This window comes from Diabrotica undecimpunctata, chromosome 3 (genome assembly GCF_040954645.1).
Source record: "Diabrotica undecimpunctata isolate CICGRU chromosome 3, icDiaUnde3, whole genome shotgun sequence".
Classification (NCBI taxonomy): domain Eukaryota; kingdom Metazoa; phylum Arthropoda; class Insecta; order Coleoptera; family Chrysomelidae; genus Diabrotica; species Diabrotica undecimpunctata.
In genome coordinates, this window is record NC_092805.1 from 53,653,116 (window position 1) to 53,677,549 (window position 24,434).

Sequence of the window (24,434 nt, forward strand, 5' to 3'; positions counted from 1 at the left end):
TCAGGTGATGCTGTAGCAAGTTTAGCATAGTGATCTGCAGTTTCATTGCCTTCTATACCAATATGTGATGGCAGCCAGATTATGGTAACTGTTATGTTTTGGGACAAGATAATTTGGTAAGAGTCTAGGATCTTTTGGACGATTGGATGATCAGTAAATATATTTTTGATAGAATAGATTGATGCTAAAGAATCTGTGCATATGGCAACCTGCTTATTAGGTGGAGATATATGGTTAAAAGCTTGCAATATACTAAATAATTCGCCAGTATGAACGCTGCTGATGGCTGGTATAAGTGATGACTTAATTAGTGAATGAGAGGTTGTAACAGAGCAGCCTACTCCTGTGTCATTTTTTGAGGCATCCGTGTATAATATTAGGTCGTATTTATTTGTATCTATAATGTCTTTAAATGCATTTATAATGATCTCTTTCGGATGTTTATTTTTATCGAAGTTGGTGAGCGAGGTGTTAAATTTAGGCGTGGACATGATCCAAGGAGGAGATGGAGGGAGATAAAGAGGAAGGGTATGTGTAAGAGAGATATCATTAAGTGTCTGTGCTAAAATTAGTGGAATAGGTTTTATTGGTGGTAAGAAATTGGTATTGTGTAAATTATACGTGGACATTACAAATAAGGGATGCACTGGATTAGAGGGGTTAGCTGATACCGATGCTGCATAAGAGAGTAGCAGTTGTTTTCGTCTTATACAAAGAGGAGGTTCGTTAGCTTCGCAATAAAGATTATCTACAGGACTAGATCGAAAAGCGCCAATACAAAGACGAAGGGCTGTGTTGTGAATTGAGTTTAGAAGGTTAATATATGTTTTGGAGGCGGATATATATATATATATATATATATATATATATATATATATATGTGATAACCATAATATAGCTTATAGCGTATTAGTGATCTGTATATTTTAAGAAGTGAGTTTTCGTCAGATCCCCAATAATGATGTGATAGAGTTTTTATTATGTTTAGTCTTATGCTCGTTTCTCTTTTTATTGCAAATATATGTTGCTTCCAAGTTAGTCGTGAGTCAAACGTTAATCCGAGAATTTTGCATTGTTTAACAACAGGAAGAGGGACATTGTTGATCAAAATAAGTGGAGATGGAGAAGGGGGACGTCTACTAAAGTTTATAATTTTAGATTTTACATTGGATAAAGATAACTCCATGTCACTAGTTTTTTTTAAAAGTGTGTCAACAGCAGTTTGAATAAGCTTCGAGGTGGTAGAAGAGTTTTGTCCATGACAGTAAATTACTAGGTCATCAGCATACATGATATGTTTAATAGGGGAAATGAGGTGAGAGCATAAATCACTTATTGCTAGATTAAAAAGTGTAGGACTTAGTACCGATCCCTGAGGTACGCCATCAGTTTGAGTATAAGTAGAAGATAAAATGCCGTTGACAGAGACTCTGAACGATCTAGAAGATAGAAAATTTCGTATGAAGTTAAATATATTACCATTAATATTAAGAAGGATAAGTTTGTTTAATATACATTGCCTACTTATAGTGTCAAAAGCACCTTCAATATCAAATATGGCAGCTACGACTTCTTGTCTTTTGTTTAAGGCCTCTGATATATGAGTTTGGAGGATTACAAGGTTGTCTTGGGTTGAACGGTTCTGACGAAATCCTGACTGTTCACTAGCAAATATCTTATGTTTTTCAATGAACCATAGGAGTCTTTTATTAATCAATTTTTCGAATATTTTGCACATCGTACAAGTTAGTGATATAGGTCTATAAGAGTTGGCCAAGGAACGTTCTAGGTTAGGCTTTTTAATAGGTATTACGATAGAGGTTTGCCATTGATTGGGAAATTGGTTAGATGACCAGATTAAATTATACATCTCAAGTATTTTGAGTAGGCTACAGTTTGCGAGCTTTTTCATTAATATGTAAGGAATGTCGTCAGGACCAGCGGCATTGTTTTTACAAGTTTGAATAACTGATACTAGTTCTTCAAAAAGAAAGGGAGAATTAAGATGTGTGATGTCCATTATTGTTTCGGGTGAGGAACAGGGTGGGGCGTTAGGTAATGGTTTTCGTAAGGAGGCATCTATTTTACTTTTGAATTTAGTGTCGAAGTGCGTTGCTAGGGTTTCACCGATTTCTTGATTGTCAGTGATTGTAGTGTTATTTACAGCAATACTAGAGATTTTGAGGTTGGTGTTGTTTCCTTGGATTTGCCTAATCTTTTTCCAGAGGTCCGCCGGATTGGTGCTTGAATTAATAGAGGATACATATTCTCTCCAAGATGATTTTTTACTTTGTTTTATAATAAATCGGGCTTTGGCTCTGGTTTTCTTTAGTTCAATAAGATTCTCCAGATTTTTGTTTTTACGGTAATTTTTAAGAGCTAATTTTTAATTTCTATTTTTGTCTATGTGCAAATTTGCAGCTTTAAGTATGGAATCTGTGATTAATAATAGATTATTGTTAATATTGTCGGATAGGGATAGAGAAGGTAAGGTGTTATCTGTTTGTGAAGTATAGTCTATCCAGTCGGCATTTTTTAGCCGCCAGAAGTTTCTGGTTATAGTTTGTTCATGGTTGGAGATATCAGATGATACAAATATTGGAAAGTGGTTGCTGTCATATAGATCATCGGAAGTTTTCCAAGTTAGTGAAGTATATGTTTTTGGGTCGCTAAAACTAAGATGTATCGCCGAAAATGTGCCAGAGGAAAAGTTCAGATGCGTATTAGAGCCTGTATTTAGTAGACAGGAGCCTGTGCAATTGATAACGTTTTCTATAGTTTTACCTTTGCCATTAGTATGGTTTGACCCCCACATAAAGTTATGAGCATTGAAGTCACCTACTAGAATATATGGAACGGGGAGCTGATATATAAGATTTAGAATTTTAATTTCTTTAAGGGGGTAGTTAGGAGGAATGTAAACACTGCATATCGTAAGTTTATTAGGACACCAAGTAGTTACGGCGATAGCCTCGAGTTCGGTGGTGATGAGAAGATGGGATGAATATATTTCACTTGAAATAAAAATAGATGTCCCACCACTGGCTCTGTCACAATTAGTTCTGATATAATGATATCCTTCGAACTTTTTTAGTGTGGGAAGCTTAGATATTTTTGAGTTCGTTTCTTGTAGACATATGATATCGGGTTGTTTTTCTGTCACTAGTTGTTGGATTCTTTCAATACGGGGAAAGAACCCATCGCAGTTCCATTGGATTAAATTGAAGGTGAATTTTGAGTTGAAGGGGTAAGGGGCAACTGAGATGGTTGTTCTGGCTGTTGGGAGATAAGGGTTTTGATTTCATCATCGGTTAGGAGTTCAGATGAGACGCTGATATTATCAGAGTCATCTGGGTTTAGCTGTCTTTTGATTTTCTTTTGAAGTCTCGTAAGTCGATTTTTAAGGGATCTTTCCTTAGTTTCTGAATGGAGAACTGTTATGTCTTGTAATAGTCCTTCAATATTTGACGTAAAAACAAAAGCTTCATTAAGTGGACTAGGATTACCATGTGTATTTTCTAGGAAAGCAATAAACTGAGTCTCGGTCAAAGTTAGACCAGATGGATTATTTTTATAAATGGCCGCTACGGATTGTAGTGAACTAGCTGTTAGATTATGTTCCTCTGATTTTGTAGTTTTTGCTTTTTTCTTGTGAGGTTTGGAGATAGTGTTTGTTTTTGTGGATAACGGAGGAAGCATTTGGTTAGACGCTGGTTCGGGTGTACTTGCTGAAGATAATAGAGAAGGAATATCAGAATTGCTGTCTGTTGATATAGCTCTTTTTTGTCCTTGTGTGGGTGGAATTGATGGGTGTATAGTTTCAGTATCTATTTCAGTGTGGGTTTCTGTGCAATTTAAAGTAGTTAGGTCTGATTGAACAGGAGTGTTTACGTCAGAAATTATATCAGTAATTTCAGATGTAGAGGGCTCTAGATGGGGTAGTTCAGTTTGAGAAAAAGTAGTTGGATTATTGGTACATGAGTCAGCGGTATGTCCGACCTCTTTACATAAAAAACAATGCAATTTATCCGTAGAAATAAATATTCTATAAGGTGTGTTTTCGTATGTAATAACGAAGTTTCTATCTATTGAAAAGTTCTCTTTATCGGGGATAATATACGTTACTCTTCGGAAGCTCATTATGTGTGCAGAACCTTCTCCGAGTGCACCACATTTCACAAATGACACAGGAGAGACCAGCTGTAATCCAATATCTTTAAGGGCTTTCTCAATTATGGAATGTGGAATTGAAGGAGATACGTTAGATATAAGAAGGCGTTTAGCTGGGGTGATAAGTCTTCTGATGGGAACTACTGTAGAGTTGATAGAGATATTTTGATGTGTTTTTAGAAGGTTATCGACAACTGTAGGCGAGGAAAGATAAATACAGATGCGGTTATTTGGAATACGTGATGCAAAGGTAATGTTTTTTGGGATAACAATGTCCCCTATAGCTTTAACATAGTCAAATAAAACATTATTTGGAATAGCGTGCATTAAAATGGCTTGCTCCTTACGTGGGAAAGTAGGAGGTGGAGGTTTGGATAAAGTAGCAGCGACATATGATTTTGTGGGGAGGACTTGTGGAGTTGTGAGGTTTTGATTTGAGTTCATTTTTGTGAGTGATCCTGGATACCAAAAACACTTCACTTAATTTTTAGTATTGCAACAGTCGTCCTATTAGGACACTGTGGATAAAATAATAGGAATATAACAGTTACCTGTATCTGCAGTTTTCCTTCAGTTGAATATAATAATATTATAGTTCAATAATAATTGCTTTTTCCATAACACACAAAATAATTCGAATTATTACATCACAAGGTAATGTTTACTCGTTGGCTACATCAATGGGAATCTTGAATACTAATTAATTGTAATATAACTATTAAATACTGTTTAATATACACACAATTATTAAAAATTAATAGGAGAACTTTTAATTATCAAGTTTAACTTTGACAGTTATTTGACAGAATGAGTTTTTTAGTATTAAAAAAATTATTTTTAGCAAAAAAAATCGTACAATGATATATTATGAAAAATTATAACTTCTTAAAGTTTAAATTCATTTATTGAATCTGCCTCATTTATTGAATCGTCATTTTTGCTTATGTTCATTCATGTCGTTAAGTTAATAATAAACGAAATTTGTAAAGAAACAATGTAGGAAATCGCATTTTCAACAATTTCAGTTTCTATCAGTTTTGTCAAAAAGTAGAAAATGGCGGAAATAATGAACAAAACGGTTCTCCATTAAAATCAAGATGGCGGCTGGCGCAAGAGCAGAATTTAGTCGCGATTTTAAATTTACACTACTATTAACCCCCTCAAAGGTTAGAATAATAAAAGTTGTGGCAGCTTGTCATACAAGGTCAAATGCTATCCTGACTGATCCCGACCGATATTTCGTGTTATTTTTTGTTCAAATGTTCGTGTCAAATTTTATATTTTGTAAAAAGTTTTTTTACTACCAAGGAGAACACAAAATTGTCGGTTTAATAAAAATTGATAAATTTATTATTCTTATATTTTTAAAGTTGGAATTTTTAGAATATTATATAGAATTCCCAAATCATTTATAACCACAACAGCCAAATCTTTTGGAGGCACTCCTAAGCAAACGTTGTAAATGATGATGGTGAAATAATAAGTTGCCAAGGTGAAATGATAAGCCAAACGACAGTTGCCAAGATGATTTTGACGTGTACTAATACTAATGAGAAATAGATTCCATGGGTTGCTTTAATTTCATCATGAAGATCCAATATCTATGAACAGTTATTAAAAGATTGAACAAATCTTTGTAGTTAAACAACTGTCAAGATTATTTTATTATTTACAATAAATATTATATTATTAACAATAAAATAAATTTCACTTCTTATTATTATGAGGAATTAAATATTATTTTTGCACACTTCTTAAAAAAAGTTTAGTAGGCAATTTATGTAGTGAGCCTATTACGATCTAAATTAATCTTTACCACCTTCGGCATAAAATGTAATATTCTTACTTCGGTATCATAAACTTAGTACATAATATACCTATAGAACTAAAGGCATATATTTATTTTCGTAACGATTTCAAATTTTTATAGACACTATAGAACAAAGTAACTATGGTTTTTCCTGGCTTATTTCTTTAGATTCAAATTTAATTGTTTGATATCCAATATTAACCAAAACGAATTGTTTTGGTAATAAAACCAGGAAATTAACAACAAATAAATACGAAGTTTAGTCACGCTGTTATATCTGACAATTCATGGTCATTTTTTCGTGTAATTTTTATAGATTTCCAAAAGGGACATTGTGATTGAATTTATACCGTTGTTTAAGATAAAAGGTAGTGTTAAGAACAACAAAAATGATATTGGTAATGGTTTTATGAAGAAAGAAACTATATCATACGAGTATATAAAGTTTTTTTGTAGTTGCATTACAAAAAGGTGATTTTGCACTGATTTTTTTCATTGCAAAGCTATCTAAAACTGCGATTCAAATTTTAACATACTAAAATATATACAATAGACGAATTACATAATATGAGAAGAATGCACACATGCATACAAAGCATGCATGATACTAGTTTTAATTAGAATGTTAGAATGTTCCAGATATGTAGTATGTAGAACAAGAACAAGACAAATGAAGAGACAAAGAAATTATATGCATTAACGTAGATGAAATTGCTGGCAATTTACGGTCAAAAATTAAGTTTTTAAAATGTTATTGTTCTGCAAGTAACACCGACTTAAAAAAGTTTAAGCACGAGATGATTATGATCCAAAATTCGATACAGAGTTTGTTGATAAACAGTAAAATGAAACTAAAAGCTTTAGACATAAAGTACACAAATATAAATCAAGATCTAGATTAGAAAGAAAAAATGTTTGAATGGTTGGAACCGGTTACTATTAAATAACTTTTACCAGTTAAAGTAAATGGTAACCTTTATTACCATTTAGTAATTTGAAGTGTGTAGAAATGAGAAAGTTCATAGATTTTGTAAAAAGAAGTCGGGCTCATGAAAACGGCTGGGATAAAGATAACCTTCATCAACTCTTCATTAAAAAATTCTAAAAACTCGAAAGATTAGAGACACAGCTTCATTAAATAAGAATAAACTACAAAACGTATATTTAATGTGAAGGAAGGATTGGAAGCCGTTTTTATTACACAAATGGTATGTAAAATGTATGCGGATATATAACGAAAAACCTGTTGCAAGCAATTTTTTTGTGGAAAGTACGCGACTAAGGTCCGGGAAGTAAAAAAGAAAAACCGGATAATGTCTTGTCAGTTCTTGATGCCATATTTTGTGTTGTAATGAATGCAAAATTAAAGTCATTTGAATGAAACATGATGATATAAATCAGTGAACAATGTTGGAAAAACCTGTACGTGCTTACGTAATATGATCGATTTAATGTTCGCGCAAACATTAGAAATGATCATGGTTTCATTTTAATTTAAATCATTTGTCACTACACTATTTTGATTTTAAGTTTTTTAAGATTATTCATGCACAACGAGCAGTGACGTCCAATTTTTTATTGTTCTGTGGTAACTTAAATTAGTACCTGTTATTCAATAGAATTAAGGAATAACAAACTTTTATCTTGTATTGGAACCTAAAAGTTTAAGTTAAAAAGTTAATTTATTTGCAAAATATTAGATTACCAGATAACTCCACAATGATAATTATGGTTAAGAAAAGTCATACGAGTTAAAACAGAACGGCTGTGTTCATGGCTAGGCAATGAATACTTTAATTTTTAATTACCGTGCATAAATAATTATAAAAGATTATGAAAAATTAATCTTAGAACACCGGTACACAAAAGGCCCGAAGGTCCGTTGCCCAGTACAGGCAGATTATGTGTGGAGTCGTTCGTAGAGGTGAAAAACACAAGAAGGAATAGATAAAAACAATAAAAAAGAAACAGTGATAGGAATAATTCTTTAAAGAAAAAGAGCGCCACTGTTTTTAAATGTTTTGATGCAAAAAAAAACAGAAATGTGGTACACACAAAGTGAAAAGCAAATATCAATAAATAACAGATGGTAAAATTCGCTAAATCAAAATATATTAAAAAGTATCTAATATCACATATACCACAAATTAATCAAATTAATGTAATTAGATATTATATCAAAGAAATCATATCATATCAAATAAAGTAGTTAAATATCATATTAATTATCTATATCAAATATCATCACTAAATATAAAACATATCAATAAAGTCTATAATATGGAAACATGAGAATTAACCTGAGTCTTCTTTGCTATGGATTAACTGTATATGCAGATAAAACAATATATGCAATCAACGATAAATGCGTAAAGGCAGAAAAAACAACAGTATTCGCTGAGCATCTTGTAACTGTATTCGCAACACCAAATACTAATAACGATAAAGATGATGATATAATAATATACCTCGAAACTCCATGTCAACTATCTCTTCCTCTGACAACATTTACTTCGACAGAGTTTCGACTACAAATAAAAATGCTAAATCCTAAGAAAGCTCCTGGCTATGATTTGATAACAAGAGAATTACTTTAGAAGCTACCGAGAAAAGTAGTGGTGTTATTAACAATAATATACAACAGCATACTACGTCTTCAATACTTTCCAACACAATGGAAATTTGCTCAAGTTACTATGATTCCGAAACCTGGTATGCTCGCAGCGCATGCAAATTCATTAGAAAGGCTACTATTACATAAAATCGAGCAAGTTATTCTCATAAACGAAGTTACACCACAACACCAATTCGGATTTAGATGTGAACACTCTAATTCAACAATGCTACAGAATAGTGAATAGATCTTACTGACCGTTACTTCTAAGTCAAAATTGCACTCAGCTACTCAAATTACCACATCAGACAATCTGGTGTACCTCAGGGTAGCGTTTCGGGCCCCTTTCTATATCTGATATTTAAAGCAGACGTTCCAACCAGCAATTATACCTTATTAGCTACTTTTGCTGATGACACGGGAATTTTGACAGTGGATGTCGACCCTAATATAGCATCACAAAAAGTACAAAATTATTTAATCCAATTACAAAACTGGCTTAAGCGATGAAAAATCAGTGTTAATGCTAGCAAATCAGTACAAATTATGTTTACAACAAGAAAATCTACATGTCCACAAGTTTATATTAATAATTCTCCCATTCCTATAAAATCAGTTGTCAAATACTTGGAATTGCATCTGAATGAAAACCTTCATGGACAACGCACATTAAAACTAAACGGAAACAACTCGATCTTAAGGCCCGTTTTCACGCTACGTCTTATTGTACGTTTTGTTGGATAGGACAAATCCTATACAATAAAATGTGGCATGTAAACAGCAAAACGTACGTTTTGTCGAATCGAAATAAAATCCAAGGTCAGATCGTAGAAATGATGGGAGAAGCATAGTTTTGCGAGAACTGATAGGATAAAACGTTACGTGAAAATACATGTTCAGACAAATCGTCCGATCTTGACTTATTTGACGACTAGTTCCACTGCAGTTCGTTTCATTTTTCCCAAAAAAAGCCTAATAATGTCAGATTTGCGGCAATCCACCCACGATTTTCTCGGGGAATTTATTGAATTGTATAAAAGTTTTTAAGTAGTTATGTTTTAAAACCAAGTAGATTGCATTACAGGTTTCAGGAATTATTTGGCTTAACGCTGGTTTGGATATTATGATTGTGAACTCCAAGTCCTTGACGCTGCGTCCTGTTGTAAGATATCTGAGAGTTTCTGTGAGTCTTTCATGGGGTGTAATGGCTTTTCTCATGAGGTGTCTTATTTCAATATGTATGGTGTTACCAACTCTAGCAATTGACAATAGGCTAAGGTGTCCATTCGCAAATAATTGCGCCAGTCATCTGGTTTGCCTTTCAGTTCTTTTAGTAACGAGACGTGGGAATACTGGCGTCTTTTCAGAAGCCATTGTCTTGACCATCTTGTCTTTTCCCTCTGCATCCCCTTTTTCCTCAGTCGTAGTATCGTTATAGTAGAAAAAATAAAAGAAAGCAGTCGTGTTTCCTCCATAATAAAAAAACACTAAACAAACTTCACACAACTCAAGACTCTGAATTGAGTAGAAATAAGGTAGAAAACGGAAGGAAAAACGTAGTGTGTATACACTGGACAAAACGTACATTTTGTCGTACGTTTTATATGACCCACAAAACGCACAATAAGACGTAACGTGAAAACGGGCCATTAAACTAAAAAATATGAACTGGCTATTTAACAAAAGGTCTCAGATATCTCTTGAAATTAAACTTTTTCTATGAAAAAGAAGATGTATGAGTACAAAGCTATACTCATACAGTTTAGGCATATGGAATAGAACTATGAGGCTGTAGTAAACCTTCAAATACAAAGATACTTCAAACATTCCAATCCAAAATACTCCGTATGATAAGTAAAGCTCCATGATATGTGTCTAACCAAACACTTCACAATGACCTGGACATCCCATTACTTAAAGACATAATAAAGAATCACCCAATAAAATATAAAAATTGCAACACTGATCACAACAACGAACTGATAAATGATTTATTCACCCAACCACTTGCCGAAAGAAGATTGAAGAGAGTATGGCCAGAAGACCTACTGCAATAATACATAGAGAACCGTCACTGGATGGTACCTAACTACCTAACTCACGTTAGTTTACTTACAGACTATTTTCTTATTACTCTGTGTATAGAGTAGAGTATAAACATGCAATGTAATAATAAAAAAAATGGGTAAAGAAAGAATAAAAAAAATATTGTTTCGTTAATCCATTGCGATTAAACATGTTTAATAGAGAACTTGTACTAAAATTATTAACTAAACTTTAATAAGTAATAAAAATCATAAAATCTCATTAAATGAGAAAAAATTTAGGAAAATTTAAATCTAAATCTAGCCCCTGATGTTATTGTTTTACTTTATTAGCTTAAAATAACTTTACTTAAATCGGCAGAGAATACATACAAGGAAGAGTACTCGCAAACTTTGAGCTGTAGAATTAAGACCTTTTGTGCAGTCTGCTCTTAAATACACAGGGACTTTATACTTAGCTGAGAAAAAACTTATATTTGGATTAACTCGGGAGTACGTTTGGACATAACTTATGATTAACTTCGGATCACGTTTGGACTAACGTGGGAATTATGTTAGAGCATGTTTGAATTTAACTTTGGAATTAACTCTGGATTTACTTAGGAATAACTTAGTAGTACCTCTCAACCGCGATTTAGTCATAGTAGATCATAAATCAGACAAGCAAAAGAAGAATAAAAAGGTTAAAATAGGCGAAGAAAACAAAAAATAAATAAATAAATAAAAAAATATTTATAAAGGGAAATACCGGTAACTTGTGTGTAACTCGAGCAGTCTTTGGTAATATTTTGAAACAATACATGAAGGAACTAAAATTTAAGTATCGAACGGTATATTTCTGGTCGGACCTTCTAAGGGACAATATATATTTAAACAGACCGACAGCACTCAATAATATTAAAGGAGTAAATTTTTAAAAAGGTTTATTACGGATATTACAGTAAGAACTGATGAACCTAACTCTCAGTCAAAATCTCTCAGACAAGTAGGTGGTCTTAGCAAAATTATTTTGTGAGAAAATATTTACAGATATTAAAATAGATGTACCGAGTGATTCTAAAAAAAATTGTTAAAACAGAAAATTGGAGAAGATCTAACAACCAGATTTTTGACACGTTACAGTTTAAGACGAATATATAAAAAATATGACTTATTGAATTGATGAGTATTACTTCGTCGAACGTTAAACGTTTCGACTAACAGACAACGACATAAAATACTTTGAAGAGGAAAGTTTCTCAACAATACAGTTTTTATCATATTTTTTGTTATTTTAAGAGTTAGATTGGTGTTAAGTTAACGGTACAGTCACCAATTATCTCATCTTGGCTACATTGTGTCGAAAGTCTTGTTGCAGTAATGGCTAGGTTTTTTTAATTACCAATTTCTCTATATGCTTATTTTATACATTACCATTGTTTTTTTTTCTCTAAAATTTAATTTAACTCGGATATATAATTTTCGTTATAAAATATTCAGCAATGTATTGTTTAAAAGACTTAAACATTTTACAAAGGATATTGTGGGTCAATATCAAAGCGAATTTACTGCTGGAAAGTCAATTACACATCAAATTTAAGCACACGGGCAGATTCTAGGAAAGTCATTGGAATATAATATAGATACACACTATCTCTTCGTCGACTTCAAAGCAGCTGATAACAGTGTAAAAATAACTGCATTAAATAATGCAATAATAGACTTTGGGATCCCACCTAAGTTAGTTAAGTTGACCCAATTAACAATGAAAAACGTAAGCCCATGCGTTAGAAATGAAGAAGAAAACTCTACTTTCTTTGAAATTAATATTAATGGTCTAAGAAGGGGGACGCGCTGGCGTCTCTACTCTTTAATATTGCATTGGAAAAGGCAATCAGACAATTAAACATTAAAATGAATGAAACTATTTTTAATAGATCGACGAAAATTCTCGTACTCGCTAACGATATAATTATAGCAGAACATGAGGGACATGATGCAGTGTTTTACAAGTCTTGTGGATGCGGCAAGTGAATTAGAACTTGTAAACGAGGAAAAAACCAAATATATGTTGGTTTCTAAGAACCCCTGAAATATCCAACAGATACTTCAAATTAACAACCATACCTCTAAGCAAGTCTAAAGAATTCAAATATCTTGGATCGCTAGGATGCAAGAACACGACAAGCGACGAAATAAAAAGACGCATAGCAATAGCAAACACAACCATTCACAGTCTCCAAAACATTTAAAAAATGAAAATATAAAACGTGCAGTAAAGCTCAATATATACAAGACCTTAATAAGGCCGGTTTTGATATTTGGGGCTAAAACATGGATCTAATCTCAAAATGGTGAAAGACTTCTTGGTATTTTTGAGAGAAAAATTCTTAGAAAGATTTTTGGGGCCGTAAATAAAAATGGGCTATGGTGTCGAAGATCAAACTTTGAACTATATCAGTTATACACCGATCCAGATATTGTGAAATTCATTAAAGTGCAGAGACTTAGATGCACTGGACACATTGCGAGGATGCTAGATCACGAATACACGAAGATATTAACATTTTCAAAACCAGAGGGCACAAGAAGTAGAAGACGACCACGAAGGAGATGGATAGATGATGTGGAAGAAGAACTACAGATTCTAAGGGTCAGAAGATTGTGGGAAGTTGTCAGGAATCGACAGGAGTGGCGACTTTTTGTAATTAGGCCAAGATTCACAACGGATTGTCGAGCCACTTGTGATGATGATAATATAATTTTGAGTCTTATTAAAGTTCAGATGGGATAGACAGGGGAGCCTATTTAATATCGTCAACAGCACTCTGCAGCCTTGAGAGTTACAAAATTGCCATTCTATACATAATTATTTTTTTAAACTACAGTTTTATAACATTGAGTTTCGAAAGCGTACACATTTTAACAACCAGACTATATAAGTATTAGCAAATGTAACAAAAATATAAGCGTTTTCACTAACTGAAATGGAGAGCAGATTTAGTAAACATCAACTAAATAATTGAGAAACTGAAGCTTATGCATTTAAGACAAATGATGTAAGTTTTAGAATATTTCAAATACATATTAAAATTGTTGATATTATTATTACAACCAATATGGTCAATACAATTGTAAAGAGGGGCTATCTTAACCGGCTTCATTAAACCGTAAATATTATAGGTGAATTTTAACACATAACGATTAAATTTTCTAAGTTACGCCATGATACGAATCTATTTTATGGGAATTTAAAATTCTATATATTGTATTGCTGTACTGTGGTATCTACAGATAAATGTTTGTAAATTGTTGAGAATGTTGATAGGGAAACTGTTTACATCTCTTCTTGATGAAGCATATCCATATATTTTTTAATATGCTTTTCTTGTATTTTAACAGCCAATTAGAAAAAATTCTCTCCCAAGAGAATTCATGGTCTAATATTTAAAAAGATTGCTTACTCTGTGAGATCCAGTTATATTTATTTACTCAAGTAAGTTGAAGCTGATGCAGAAAATCATTAAGAAAAAGTTTTTAAATCATGCATTTGCGATAGCTTGAAGAGCCAATTTAAAGTAAGCTTGAAAATAGTGAAAGAGGTTTTGACTCTTCCTATTTCCAATCTAACGGCATAATCAGGTGTATTGACACTAAGATGTAAAAGTTAAAAAAGAAACGTTATTTGTATTATTTCCAACTGGTTAACATATCTCAGAGCTTTGGGTAATAAATAAAAATGACGCATCCAAAATAAAAGCAATGGAAATGAATTATTGGAGAAGATGTTTCCAACTCACTAGAAGAGATAGAGTAAGGAATACTAAAATCAGAGAGCGTATGGGCATAGACATTGACGTCCTGGAAACTATAGAATGCAAAAGGCTGAAATGGCTTTCTATGGTCATATAGAAAGGATGAATGATCAACGATGGCCAAAGAGAATGTTACAGGGGATCCCCACCAACCGCAGGAAAAAAGGGAAGACCAAGAAGATCGTGGAGACAAGAAGTAAAAGGTGCAATGGAAGATAGGGGTCTACAAGTAGATGACTGGAACATATCTCATTCCCCAAACGGGCACATAGTTGATCACAAGGCTTTGAACTAACGAATCAAGAACTTACATACGAAGTGTCATTATTGACTGTTATAATCATTAAACTTATTACTTTGCCAATTCATTGTTTGTTTTGATCTTTCCACTGTTGTATCGGCCACTGCTTTTAAAAGTGATGTTGTGGTTAGGTGATGTTGTGGTTACTCCTAGGTATACGAATTTCTTGACAACTTAAATTATTTCGCTCTTATATAATACCCCTACTGCCGATATGACCGCGTCGAGCAAATTTACAGTTAACTGGTTTGGTCATTGTATTTTTGGAGGTAACTTAAATTTTTACCAAATTTAACTTCCGAGTCAGAAAGAATGACCGAATCATCAGCGTAAAGTGGCATTATTATTTTATTTTGGTCATCAAATAAAATAACTTTTGAACCTTGACTAATGAAAATTGCTTTGTATCCACAATAAACAATCTAAATAATAGTGGGCTCAAAGGTTCTCCTTGTAAGACTCCTGTTATAGATATCAAAGACTCACCCCATATCAAAGTATCCTTGTACAGCCATTTTTAGTTTTAATGTGCATTCCAGGGTTATTATATATTTTTTAAAATGGTTATTATTTGAGAACTCACTCTAAAGCCAAACAGGTTTTTCACAGCAAATGGTGGATAATGGAGTCAAAAGCCTGTTTATAGTCAACAAATGCAGCGTATACATTGAGTTTTTTTTAGGGCAGTTGCAGTTTTACAGCAGAAGTGAGGGTAAATACATTATCAATGCAACTCCTTGATCCCATTAAACCTGACTGATACTCGGGAAGAATATTATTTTCTTCAATCCAATCTCTAAGTCTCTTTAACATTAATACATATTTTCTCAACATAGTTGATAAGGGTAATACGTCCGTAGTTTGCTGGATTATCTCTGTTGCCCTTTTTAACTATCATAAAAAAAAATGACTTCACTTATGTCAGTTATGTGGGGTAACGGTTTACAAGTTGAAAATATAAATTAGAAAAGTATATATAGTTTTTTTTATTCTAATTACTTGTCTATAGGCTTTCTTGATAGTAGAAAATTTGTTTGTGATTGTGATTTTTTGAAATCCACATTTTTTTCATTTCATAGCAATTTTGATGAATAATTTAAGATCAGTATTCCATAGAACTTTTTAGAACTTTTTAGAGCGGCAGTCAACAGAGTCCGCCTAGACATGATGATTTCCAACCTTCGATAGAAGATGGAACTTAAAGAAGAAGATTCCATTGAAAAATAGGTTTTTTATATACCAGAACTGTTTTTTTTAACTTAGACTTTCTCAAAAAAAGTCGGAACTACAAATGACCACTATGCTAATGTCGTCAGAAAGGCTGTTATGGTTCATTACACATAAATCTTGAATAATAGGTATTGAACTATTCTGGATAAATGCTAAATCGATGGTACTATTTACAGCTTTGTTAATGTGAGTAAATTGTGCAGATGTATCAGACTCAGTCCTCTCATTTAATAAACAGGAAGAATTTGTGTTCATAATGTCAATAATATAACGCTACTTTGTATTTAAATCATTTTATTATTCGAACGATAATCCGATAGTTTTGTGCCGTCCTAAACTGCCATTACAATTATTATTTTTATTTGCATTTTTGTGATACGGTAATGTCTTTATTAAAGTTTAATTTATGCTTTTGACGGATGGATAAAACCTTTCGTCTCTTCCCTAATGTTTGTTCAATAAAACTAATCATTTTGATACATCTTTATATCAGCTTTACTACAAACTCCATAATCTTAATGTTGTTCCTTGATTTAATAATGTAGATATAGAAGTATTTTGTAACTGCACGCTGATTTAAACCATGTGGTTTTTTAAGACCAATAATACTATTATAATAACCTTTAACTAAACCGACCGACGAAAGATGTAATCTCAAACTTCAAACTAACTTTAGCTCTCATATTAACAATCATCGCCTTAATAACAACTGCTACCGTCAAAAGTATTGTATATACCACTGTTTTAAGGATTTTAAGCAACGATGTTGTTCTGTTTCATAAATGTCTCCTTCTCAATATTTTCCGTTACATCAATAGATCTAACAAACTTTTTTACGGGTATTTTTTCGTGTGTACAAAATATTTATTAAATGTTAGAAATATTAAAGGTCTCTTATTATGTACTACTAATTACCAACTAATGCTCAATATTTTTATACAGGGTTGGCCACTCAAAAGAGCCCACTATGATATTTAGCATTATTCATTGGATTTTGTAAAAATGCTAAAACAGGTCGATTTTTATTCTAAAAGGGTCATGTTTTGTCAAGTGTCAACTCCCTCCCTTCCAGCACCTGAACTCTTAAATTTTAAATAAAGAATATACCATGCGTGGCACATTGTTAGGCAGGTATTTTGCTGGAGAATTTAGACATCTATATATTTTTTTTGTAAATTAACTCTATTCTTGTGAAAAAATTTATCGAAAGTATTACACCTTTTAAAAACTAAACGTAACGCTTATGTTTTGCTAGTGTTAATTTCCGGTCATATCAAAAAGTACATTAAAACGAAATATGCAACACTAATAGGAAACTTTATTAAATGTAACGTAAATAAAATGAACTAATTTTTAAATTATTAAATTCATAATTTTAAACAGTTTACTCATCGCCTATAAGTATTTGCTTAAATGTTCAAAATGATATCCAGCAATGTCCATTCCAAAGTCGCTGTTTAAAATTACGAAGAACATTTTCGGGGTTACTACATTACATTTATGCATTATTCGTTATCTTAGTTCTTCCAATGAAGCTAAAATGGTCGGTATAAATTAGCTTTTTAAATAACCACATATAGAGAAGTCCAGAAGAGTTAAAGCAGTGGCTTAATAAATGGAGAGCAAGATCCTGGCTTCTTCATATGGAGATATTTAAAAAGCAATATTTATACCTACAATTCCAGCTTCATTGGAAGAACTAAGGAAACAAATAGTGCATAATGGACGGTATCATAATCCTCTGTTGGACATAACAACAGGGGATTATGATAATAGAATTAAAAGAGAATACGAATTATGAAACCTAAACATAACTGGAAGCAAAACGGAATACCTGTGTATAGAACGAGTGGTTGCAGATCTAAACTTAAGCTTAGAAAACGAGATTTTAGGATCGATTAAAAAGTTGTCAAGTATTTAGGATCGGTTGTACATTCTTCTTCTTGATTTGCCTATCCGTTACGAATGTTGGCGATCATCATGGCAATCTTTATCTTATCTGAGCAGCGGAAAAGCTGCACCGATGTTGAATTAAACCAGATTCTGAGGTTTAACCAAGATGTTCTTCTTCTTCCTGGACCTCGTTTTCCAAATATTTTTCCTTGCAGGATGGCTTGAAGGAGAGCATATCTGAATTCATTTCGCATAATATGTCCGAAGGATTGTAACATTCGAGATTTGATGGTGGTTAGTACCTCTCGGTTCTTATTCATTATTCTGAGGACCTCCTCATTTGTGACTCGGTCAGTCCACGGGATCTTAAGTATTCTCCGATATAGCCACATCTCAAATGCTTCCAATTTTCTGCACATATCTTCGTTCAAGGTCCAAGATTCAACTCCATTAATAAGGACAGAGAACACGTAGCATCGCAGCACTCTTAATTTTGTATCAAGAGAGAGGTTGTGACTTTTGAAGAAGGCTCCCATCCGATTGAAGATGGATCTAGCTTTTCCGATGCGTGCTCTCCTGGTTGTTGATCCATTCTTCATTTATTATGATGCTGAGGTAGTTGTAGTGCGTCACTTTTTCTACAGGAGATTGGTTCACGTAGAGTTGACCTTCTGTTACCCTTTTCTTAAGAACTTGTAGGTTTCTAAGTTGTCCGCAAATACTATGGTGTCATCTGCATATCTGATGTTGTTTAGCCGGTAACCATTTAGTGGAATACCTTTTTCAGTTTCGTGCAAAGCGTCGATAGATATTCTTTCAGAGTAACTATTGAACATTAGAGGAGACAAAATACAGCCTTGCCTCACTTCACGCATGATTTTCACATAGTCAGTGTGTTCACCTTTAACTCTGAGATTTGCTGTCTGATTCCAGTAAAGATTTCTGCGCCAAAGATCTGTATTTTCAGATTTTGGTTGTTAATTCCTGCTTCTTTTAGTATTTGCATCATCTTGGCAAACAATACTCGATCAAACGCTTTCTCGTAATCAATTAGACATACGTATATGTCACAGACGTCTCTGCATCTCTGGAATAAGACTTGTACTAAGAACAAAGTCTCTCTAGTACCAACAGCATTTGTGAACCCGAACTGGTTGGGGGAAATTTGACTTTCACACAGCTTGTAGATTCTCTTATAAATTATCTTTAGGAACAATTTTAGGAGATGACTTATGAGGCTTACAGTACAGTAATCTTCGCATTTTTTGGCTCCTGGTTTTTTTGGAAGTGCAATAAACTCAGATTTTAGCCATTCTGTTGGTCACATCTTTGTGATTATTGCTATTGATTAGTTGTCCATTAGTTTGTTCGGTAGTACATAAGGACGGTATATTTCTACGAGATATAAAAATGAAAATAGCTCGAGGAAGCAAGCTAAAAAAGCACTTTATGGATTGATATGGAACTTACACGGAGCGGAAATATGGCCAGTGACACTAACAATATAAAATAATCAGAAGGGACAGAATAAAAACTAAAGAAATATGAAACTGGATGAAAATAGAACGGTCAATAACAACAAAATTGGATTGGAAAAGCAGGCAATAAAGAATGCGATAATAGAGATCTGAGATCTGAGATAGAGATCTGAGAAAAGTTGAGTGGGAGAATAGAAAGCTGTGGAGGGTTAAAACAGCGAACTCATAATGATAAAATGCCGAAGATGAAGAATAAATTACGACTTGGAAATTAATAAAGTTATGACGGACGATTCGGTTTAAACGCCTGTGGAAAATTTAAAAATATGTACTGTATACCAGTACACATTCTTTCGTTCTATGCGAAAGGTACTAGACGGATTGAAGGGTGGAATATCAGCAGGAGGACAAAAAATCAGTAACTTGAGATATGCTGATGACACTTTAATAACCGCGACAAATCAAGAAGAAATGGAAGAGATAATGAGATGTCTGGAGGAGAAAAGCAAAACATGTGGACTAGAGCTAAATAGGAATAAGACAAAGATCATGATAGTGGACAGAGATCGGAATAATCTTTAACACATTAAAGAAATTGGGGGCTTTAAAGTAGTAAATAGTTTCATATACCTGGGGTCCCTAATAACAAATGACGGAGGGTGTGACAGAGAGATACGTAGAATGCTGACTATTGCTAGAACAGATATGATGAAACTGGTAACAATTTGGAAAAATTCTACCATAACAATACACACAAAACTAAGGCTGGTAAGGGCACTCATTTTTCCCATAGCCACATATGCATCCGAAACGTGGACCTTAAAGAAAGCGGATAAAAATAAACTAGACGCTTTTGAAATGTGGGTATACCGCCGCATGTTAAGAATATCCTGAATGGATCCTCGCACTAACGTATCGATATTAGAACAACTTAAAGTAAAGGATAGATTGCTTAAACAAATACAACAGAGATATTTGCAGTATTTTGGACACATTGCTAGAAGAACAGGTACGATGGAAAAACTGATAGTCGAGGGTAGAGTTGAAGGAAAGAGACCTAGGGGAAGATCTCCAAGCCGTTGGGTAGATCAAACAAAAATATTGATTTAACCAAGGGTTACATGAAGCCGAACAACTAGCCCAGGACAGGGAAGGATGGAGAGAAATCGTGAAAAAACTGTAAAGGCCTGATGGTGTCACTACATCCCAAAAGAGATTAGAACCGAGGAGGAGACTGTATACCAGTTAAGAAAATTCGACGTAGTTATGGTAAACGTACAAAATTTTATTTTTATTTTTCATTAAAATCATTTCAACTGTAATGATTATTTTGGCACGCGTATTTTTATCATAATAAAGCGATGATCATAGCTTAGATTCAATGAGTTTATTGTAACTTAAACAGTCAATTTGTAATTTTTTCTCAGTACAATTTTATTTGACTTCAAAAGCCAAACAGGCAGGTAATATTTTTGTTTTATGTCTAATTTTTTAAATAGCCCTATCTAGTATTTTGTAGTTCATTGGCGGTGACAAAATATACAACTTATTGTTTTTATTTAGATACACAAAGTGATAAATCACTATTTCCCAACAAATATTAAACCCAAAATATCTTATTTATGTGATAACCTCGGCAAATATCTAACCACTCGATAGATAAATGTTTAAATAATTAATGAATTATTGTCCTCGTGTGAGAATTTACTAAAAAGAAAGAAAATTAGACTTTATTTTGGGTTTACTTAATTACAAATCAAAAAGTTAGAAGCAGTAGAAAAATTGAACCATAATTGACAGTTTAGAATTATAAACTACTGCTATAAATTAAAGTTAAAGTGAAAATAAGATTCCAAGTTAATTTTCCTTTTTTCTTTTTCTTTGATGTGATAAGAGATCTTTTGTCTATTAGTTTTCTTCCCTTATACAATAATATATGGGATAATGTTCTATACAGATGTATCATACCTCTTTTAAGCGTGGAATTATTGGTGCCCAAGTTTAGCCATTTTCAGTAGAGATTTTAGAAACTTTTCTTATAATATAAACATCTAAAATCTTTCTAACGCAGAGTCTACGACAAAAGTACTGACAATTAAATAACGAATTTAATTAATTTGGCGTGAACTAATTTGTTAAAAAGGTTTTATGGACTCCCTGTATAATAGATCAGCATACAGTAAATGTATTCCAAAAACCCGCATGTAAAAAATATAAAAAAATATTAATTTAACCCTTAAACGTATTTCCAAATCTTTTTGATATATAGTGTAAAAAATAATAAAACAGTTTCTTATGTTTTTAAATAGTTTTTGATATTGATTCTGTATTGATTATCAAAAATCTTAAAAAAACTGAAGACATGAGATTCTAGACGTATCTGGCACCACCTGGCACAGCCTACTAAGAACTACACAAATATGTGAAACACACTTACCGTGTCATCCATCTCTGATCTCGTTGAAAATAGCACCATTCTTGACTCGAAAATAGTTCTGGTCCGTATACAATCACTGCAAAACGCGAACTTTTAAAAATCTACTTAAAAATGGAGAAAATTTTCAAAAAATTCAGTAAAATCGCATCGAATTTAAAATAAAAATCGCAGCGCGAACCACCTCGCTCTCTGATAGCCAACAACTCAATGTTGATAGTCGCGCTGATCGAGCCACGGCCTACTTTTCGAGAAGTGAAAGACAAAAACAAGACGTTTATTCACGGACTATCTGATGGATTCGGTCGCCTTTTAGCAATATGCACTCCGAAGCACTCCTCTATGTAATAGTTGCAGTTGCTGTGTGTAGGTACAGTTGCGACTGCAATCAGCAGGAACGGATTCATCTAATGCTTGTGATTCTACCCACAAATGAAGATGTATGATGATGTATACTGACAATACTAAAATCAAAAAAATCAAAATACCTGTTTTATTTTTATCTGGGTAATTATCGTTAATTAATTTATTTTTACTGATATATAATCTAGAAAAACATGTAGTATTAACCTAACATAAGAAATAAAAGGACCACAGGCTGCTTCAATTCTGTGAGGAAAACAACATGGTTGTATCAAAACAGTTACTACACTACCAAAATGAAGAGATTATGTATAGGGGAGATCGGGGTACAGTGGTCACATTTTTCCAAAACATAGCTCATTTTTTTTATCAAGTACTGTAGATCCAAACTCTCTACGTCACCATCAACTATGGTCCATTGTATAGCATTGTATAGAATTGTATAGAATAATATACAATTCTCTATAAATTAAATGTGTTCCATACTCCCGACGCAAGTGCAAATTTATCTGTTGATAATCGCTCAGAGCTGGTACTCCTCGTATTAAAACGGATGAAGCTCATTATTTGTGTAAATCTGATTCTAGACATCGTCTCTTAAAAAAAATTGGACTTCATCTACTAGACCACAGCATACTTATGCTAACGTTTCGTGCTATATAAGCTCCCCTAACATACAATAAGGATATAAATGCTTCGATTTCTTGAATTGAAGTTTGCCAACTTTCATCTTTGAGTTGCCTTCTAACTTCAGCAGCATTACATGATTTTATGTTACGAAGTATGCGCTCATCAATCAACAGCCATGAACTAGCTGCAGAATCTCCAATAATGCTTCTCTTAGCATAAGGCGTTAGTCCAGCAGTTTCCTTTACAACATTTTGACTAGTATGTCTTCCTAAAATGAACAAGATACATAACTATGCAGGTATATACTCATAAAAATATTATATAAGTGAATACATAAACAGAAGCTACTAATATCATATAGTTGCTCTTCTTCTTCTTAAAGTGCCTATCCGTTCCGGATGTTGGCGATCATCACGGCTATCTTTACTTTATTTATTGCAGCGCGGAACAGTTCAGTGGTAGTCGTGGTTTACCACTTTCGTAAATTTTGAAGCCAGGAAATGCGTCTTCTTCCCGGTCCTCTCTTACCATTTACTTTCCCCTTGAGAATCAGCTGGAGAAGGCCGTAACGTTCTTGATTTCTCTTTACATGTCCTAGATATTCCAACTTTTTAGTTTTGAAGGTCATGAGAATTTCACATTCTTTCCCCATTCTACGCAGGACCTCCACATTAGTAAGTCTGTCAACCCAGGATATACGTAAGATGCGCCTATAACACCACATTTCGAAAGCTTCGAGCCGATTCATAGATGCAACAGTCAGTGTCCATGCTTCGACTGTTGAAAATGGTTCTCATTCTAACGAATGCTGCTTTTGCTTTTATTTTTCGCTGTTTAATTTCTGTTGAGTGGTCCCATTGGCTATTTAAATTGGTGCCTAGATATGTATATTGCTCGACTCTTTCGATATTCTGTTGGTTGATTGTAAGTTGAGCGTTTAGTATTGGTTTTTTACTAATTGTCATAAATTTGGTTTTCTTTATGTTAAGAGCTAGTCCGTATCTGTTGCTGACTTCTGTTATGCGATTTGTTAATATCTGTAAGTCATTCAGATTATCGGCAAAAACTATAGTGTCATCTGCATATCTAATGTTATTCAACCATTCACCGTTTATTAGTATTCCTTTCGCACAACCGTCTAAAGCTTCCTTAAATACCCATTCAGAATAAATGTTGAACAACAATGGAGACAAAATACAGCCCTGTCGTACTCCACGTTCTATTGCAATTTTATCAGTTAACTGGTCTTCTATTTTGATTTTGGCCGTTTGATTGTAGTAAATGTTTCTGATAATTCTAAGATCTTTGTTGTCAATTCCAATTTCTTGCATTAGAGTCATTAATTTGTCATGTTTTACTCTGTCAAATGCCTTCTGGTAATCTATAAAGCATACGTATATGTCACAATTCACATCCCTGCATCTCTGTAATAGCACCTGTACAGCAAAAAGGGCCTCCCGTGTTCCCAGAGCATCACGAAATCCGAATTGTGTTCTTGTTAGTTGTTCCTCACATTTTTCATATATTCTTTTGTGAATGACCTTTAGAAATGTTTTAAGTAAATGGCTCATAAGGCTTATAATTCTATAGTCTTCACACTTTCTCGCATTGGGTTTTTTTGGAAGATTTATAAAAGTTGACACTAACCACTCTTGGGGAACCACGCCCGTAT

At 33.3% G+C, this 24,434-nt stretch overlaps 1 protein-coding gene across 1 annotated transcript in view; it reads right to left on the reverse strand.

Annotated features, from left to right (window-relative positions):
* Ets98B (DNA-binding protein Ets98B) overlaps positions 1-22,106 on the reverse strand; it is a 144,089-nt gene extending 121,983 nt beyond the window's left edge. The window contains exon 1 of the mRNA XM_072525928.1: positions 21,773-22,106. Coding sequence (XP_072382029.1) covers positions 21,773-21,811 — 39 coding nt within the window. The 5' untranslated portion in view covers positions 21,812-22,106. The remainder of the gene's footprint in view (positions 1-21,772) is intronic.
* Between the last annotated feature and the right edge of the window lie 2,328 nt (positions 22,107-24,434).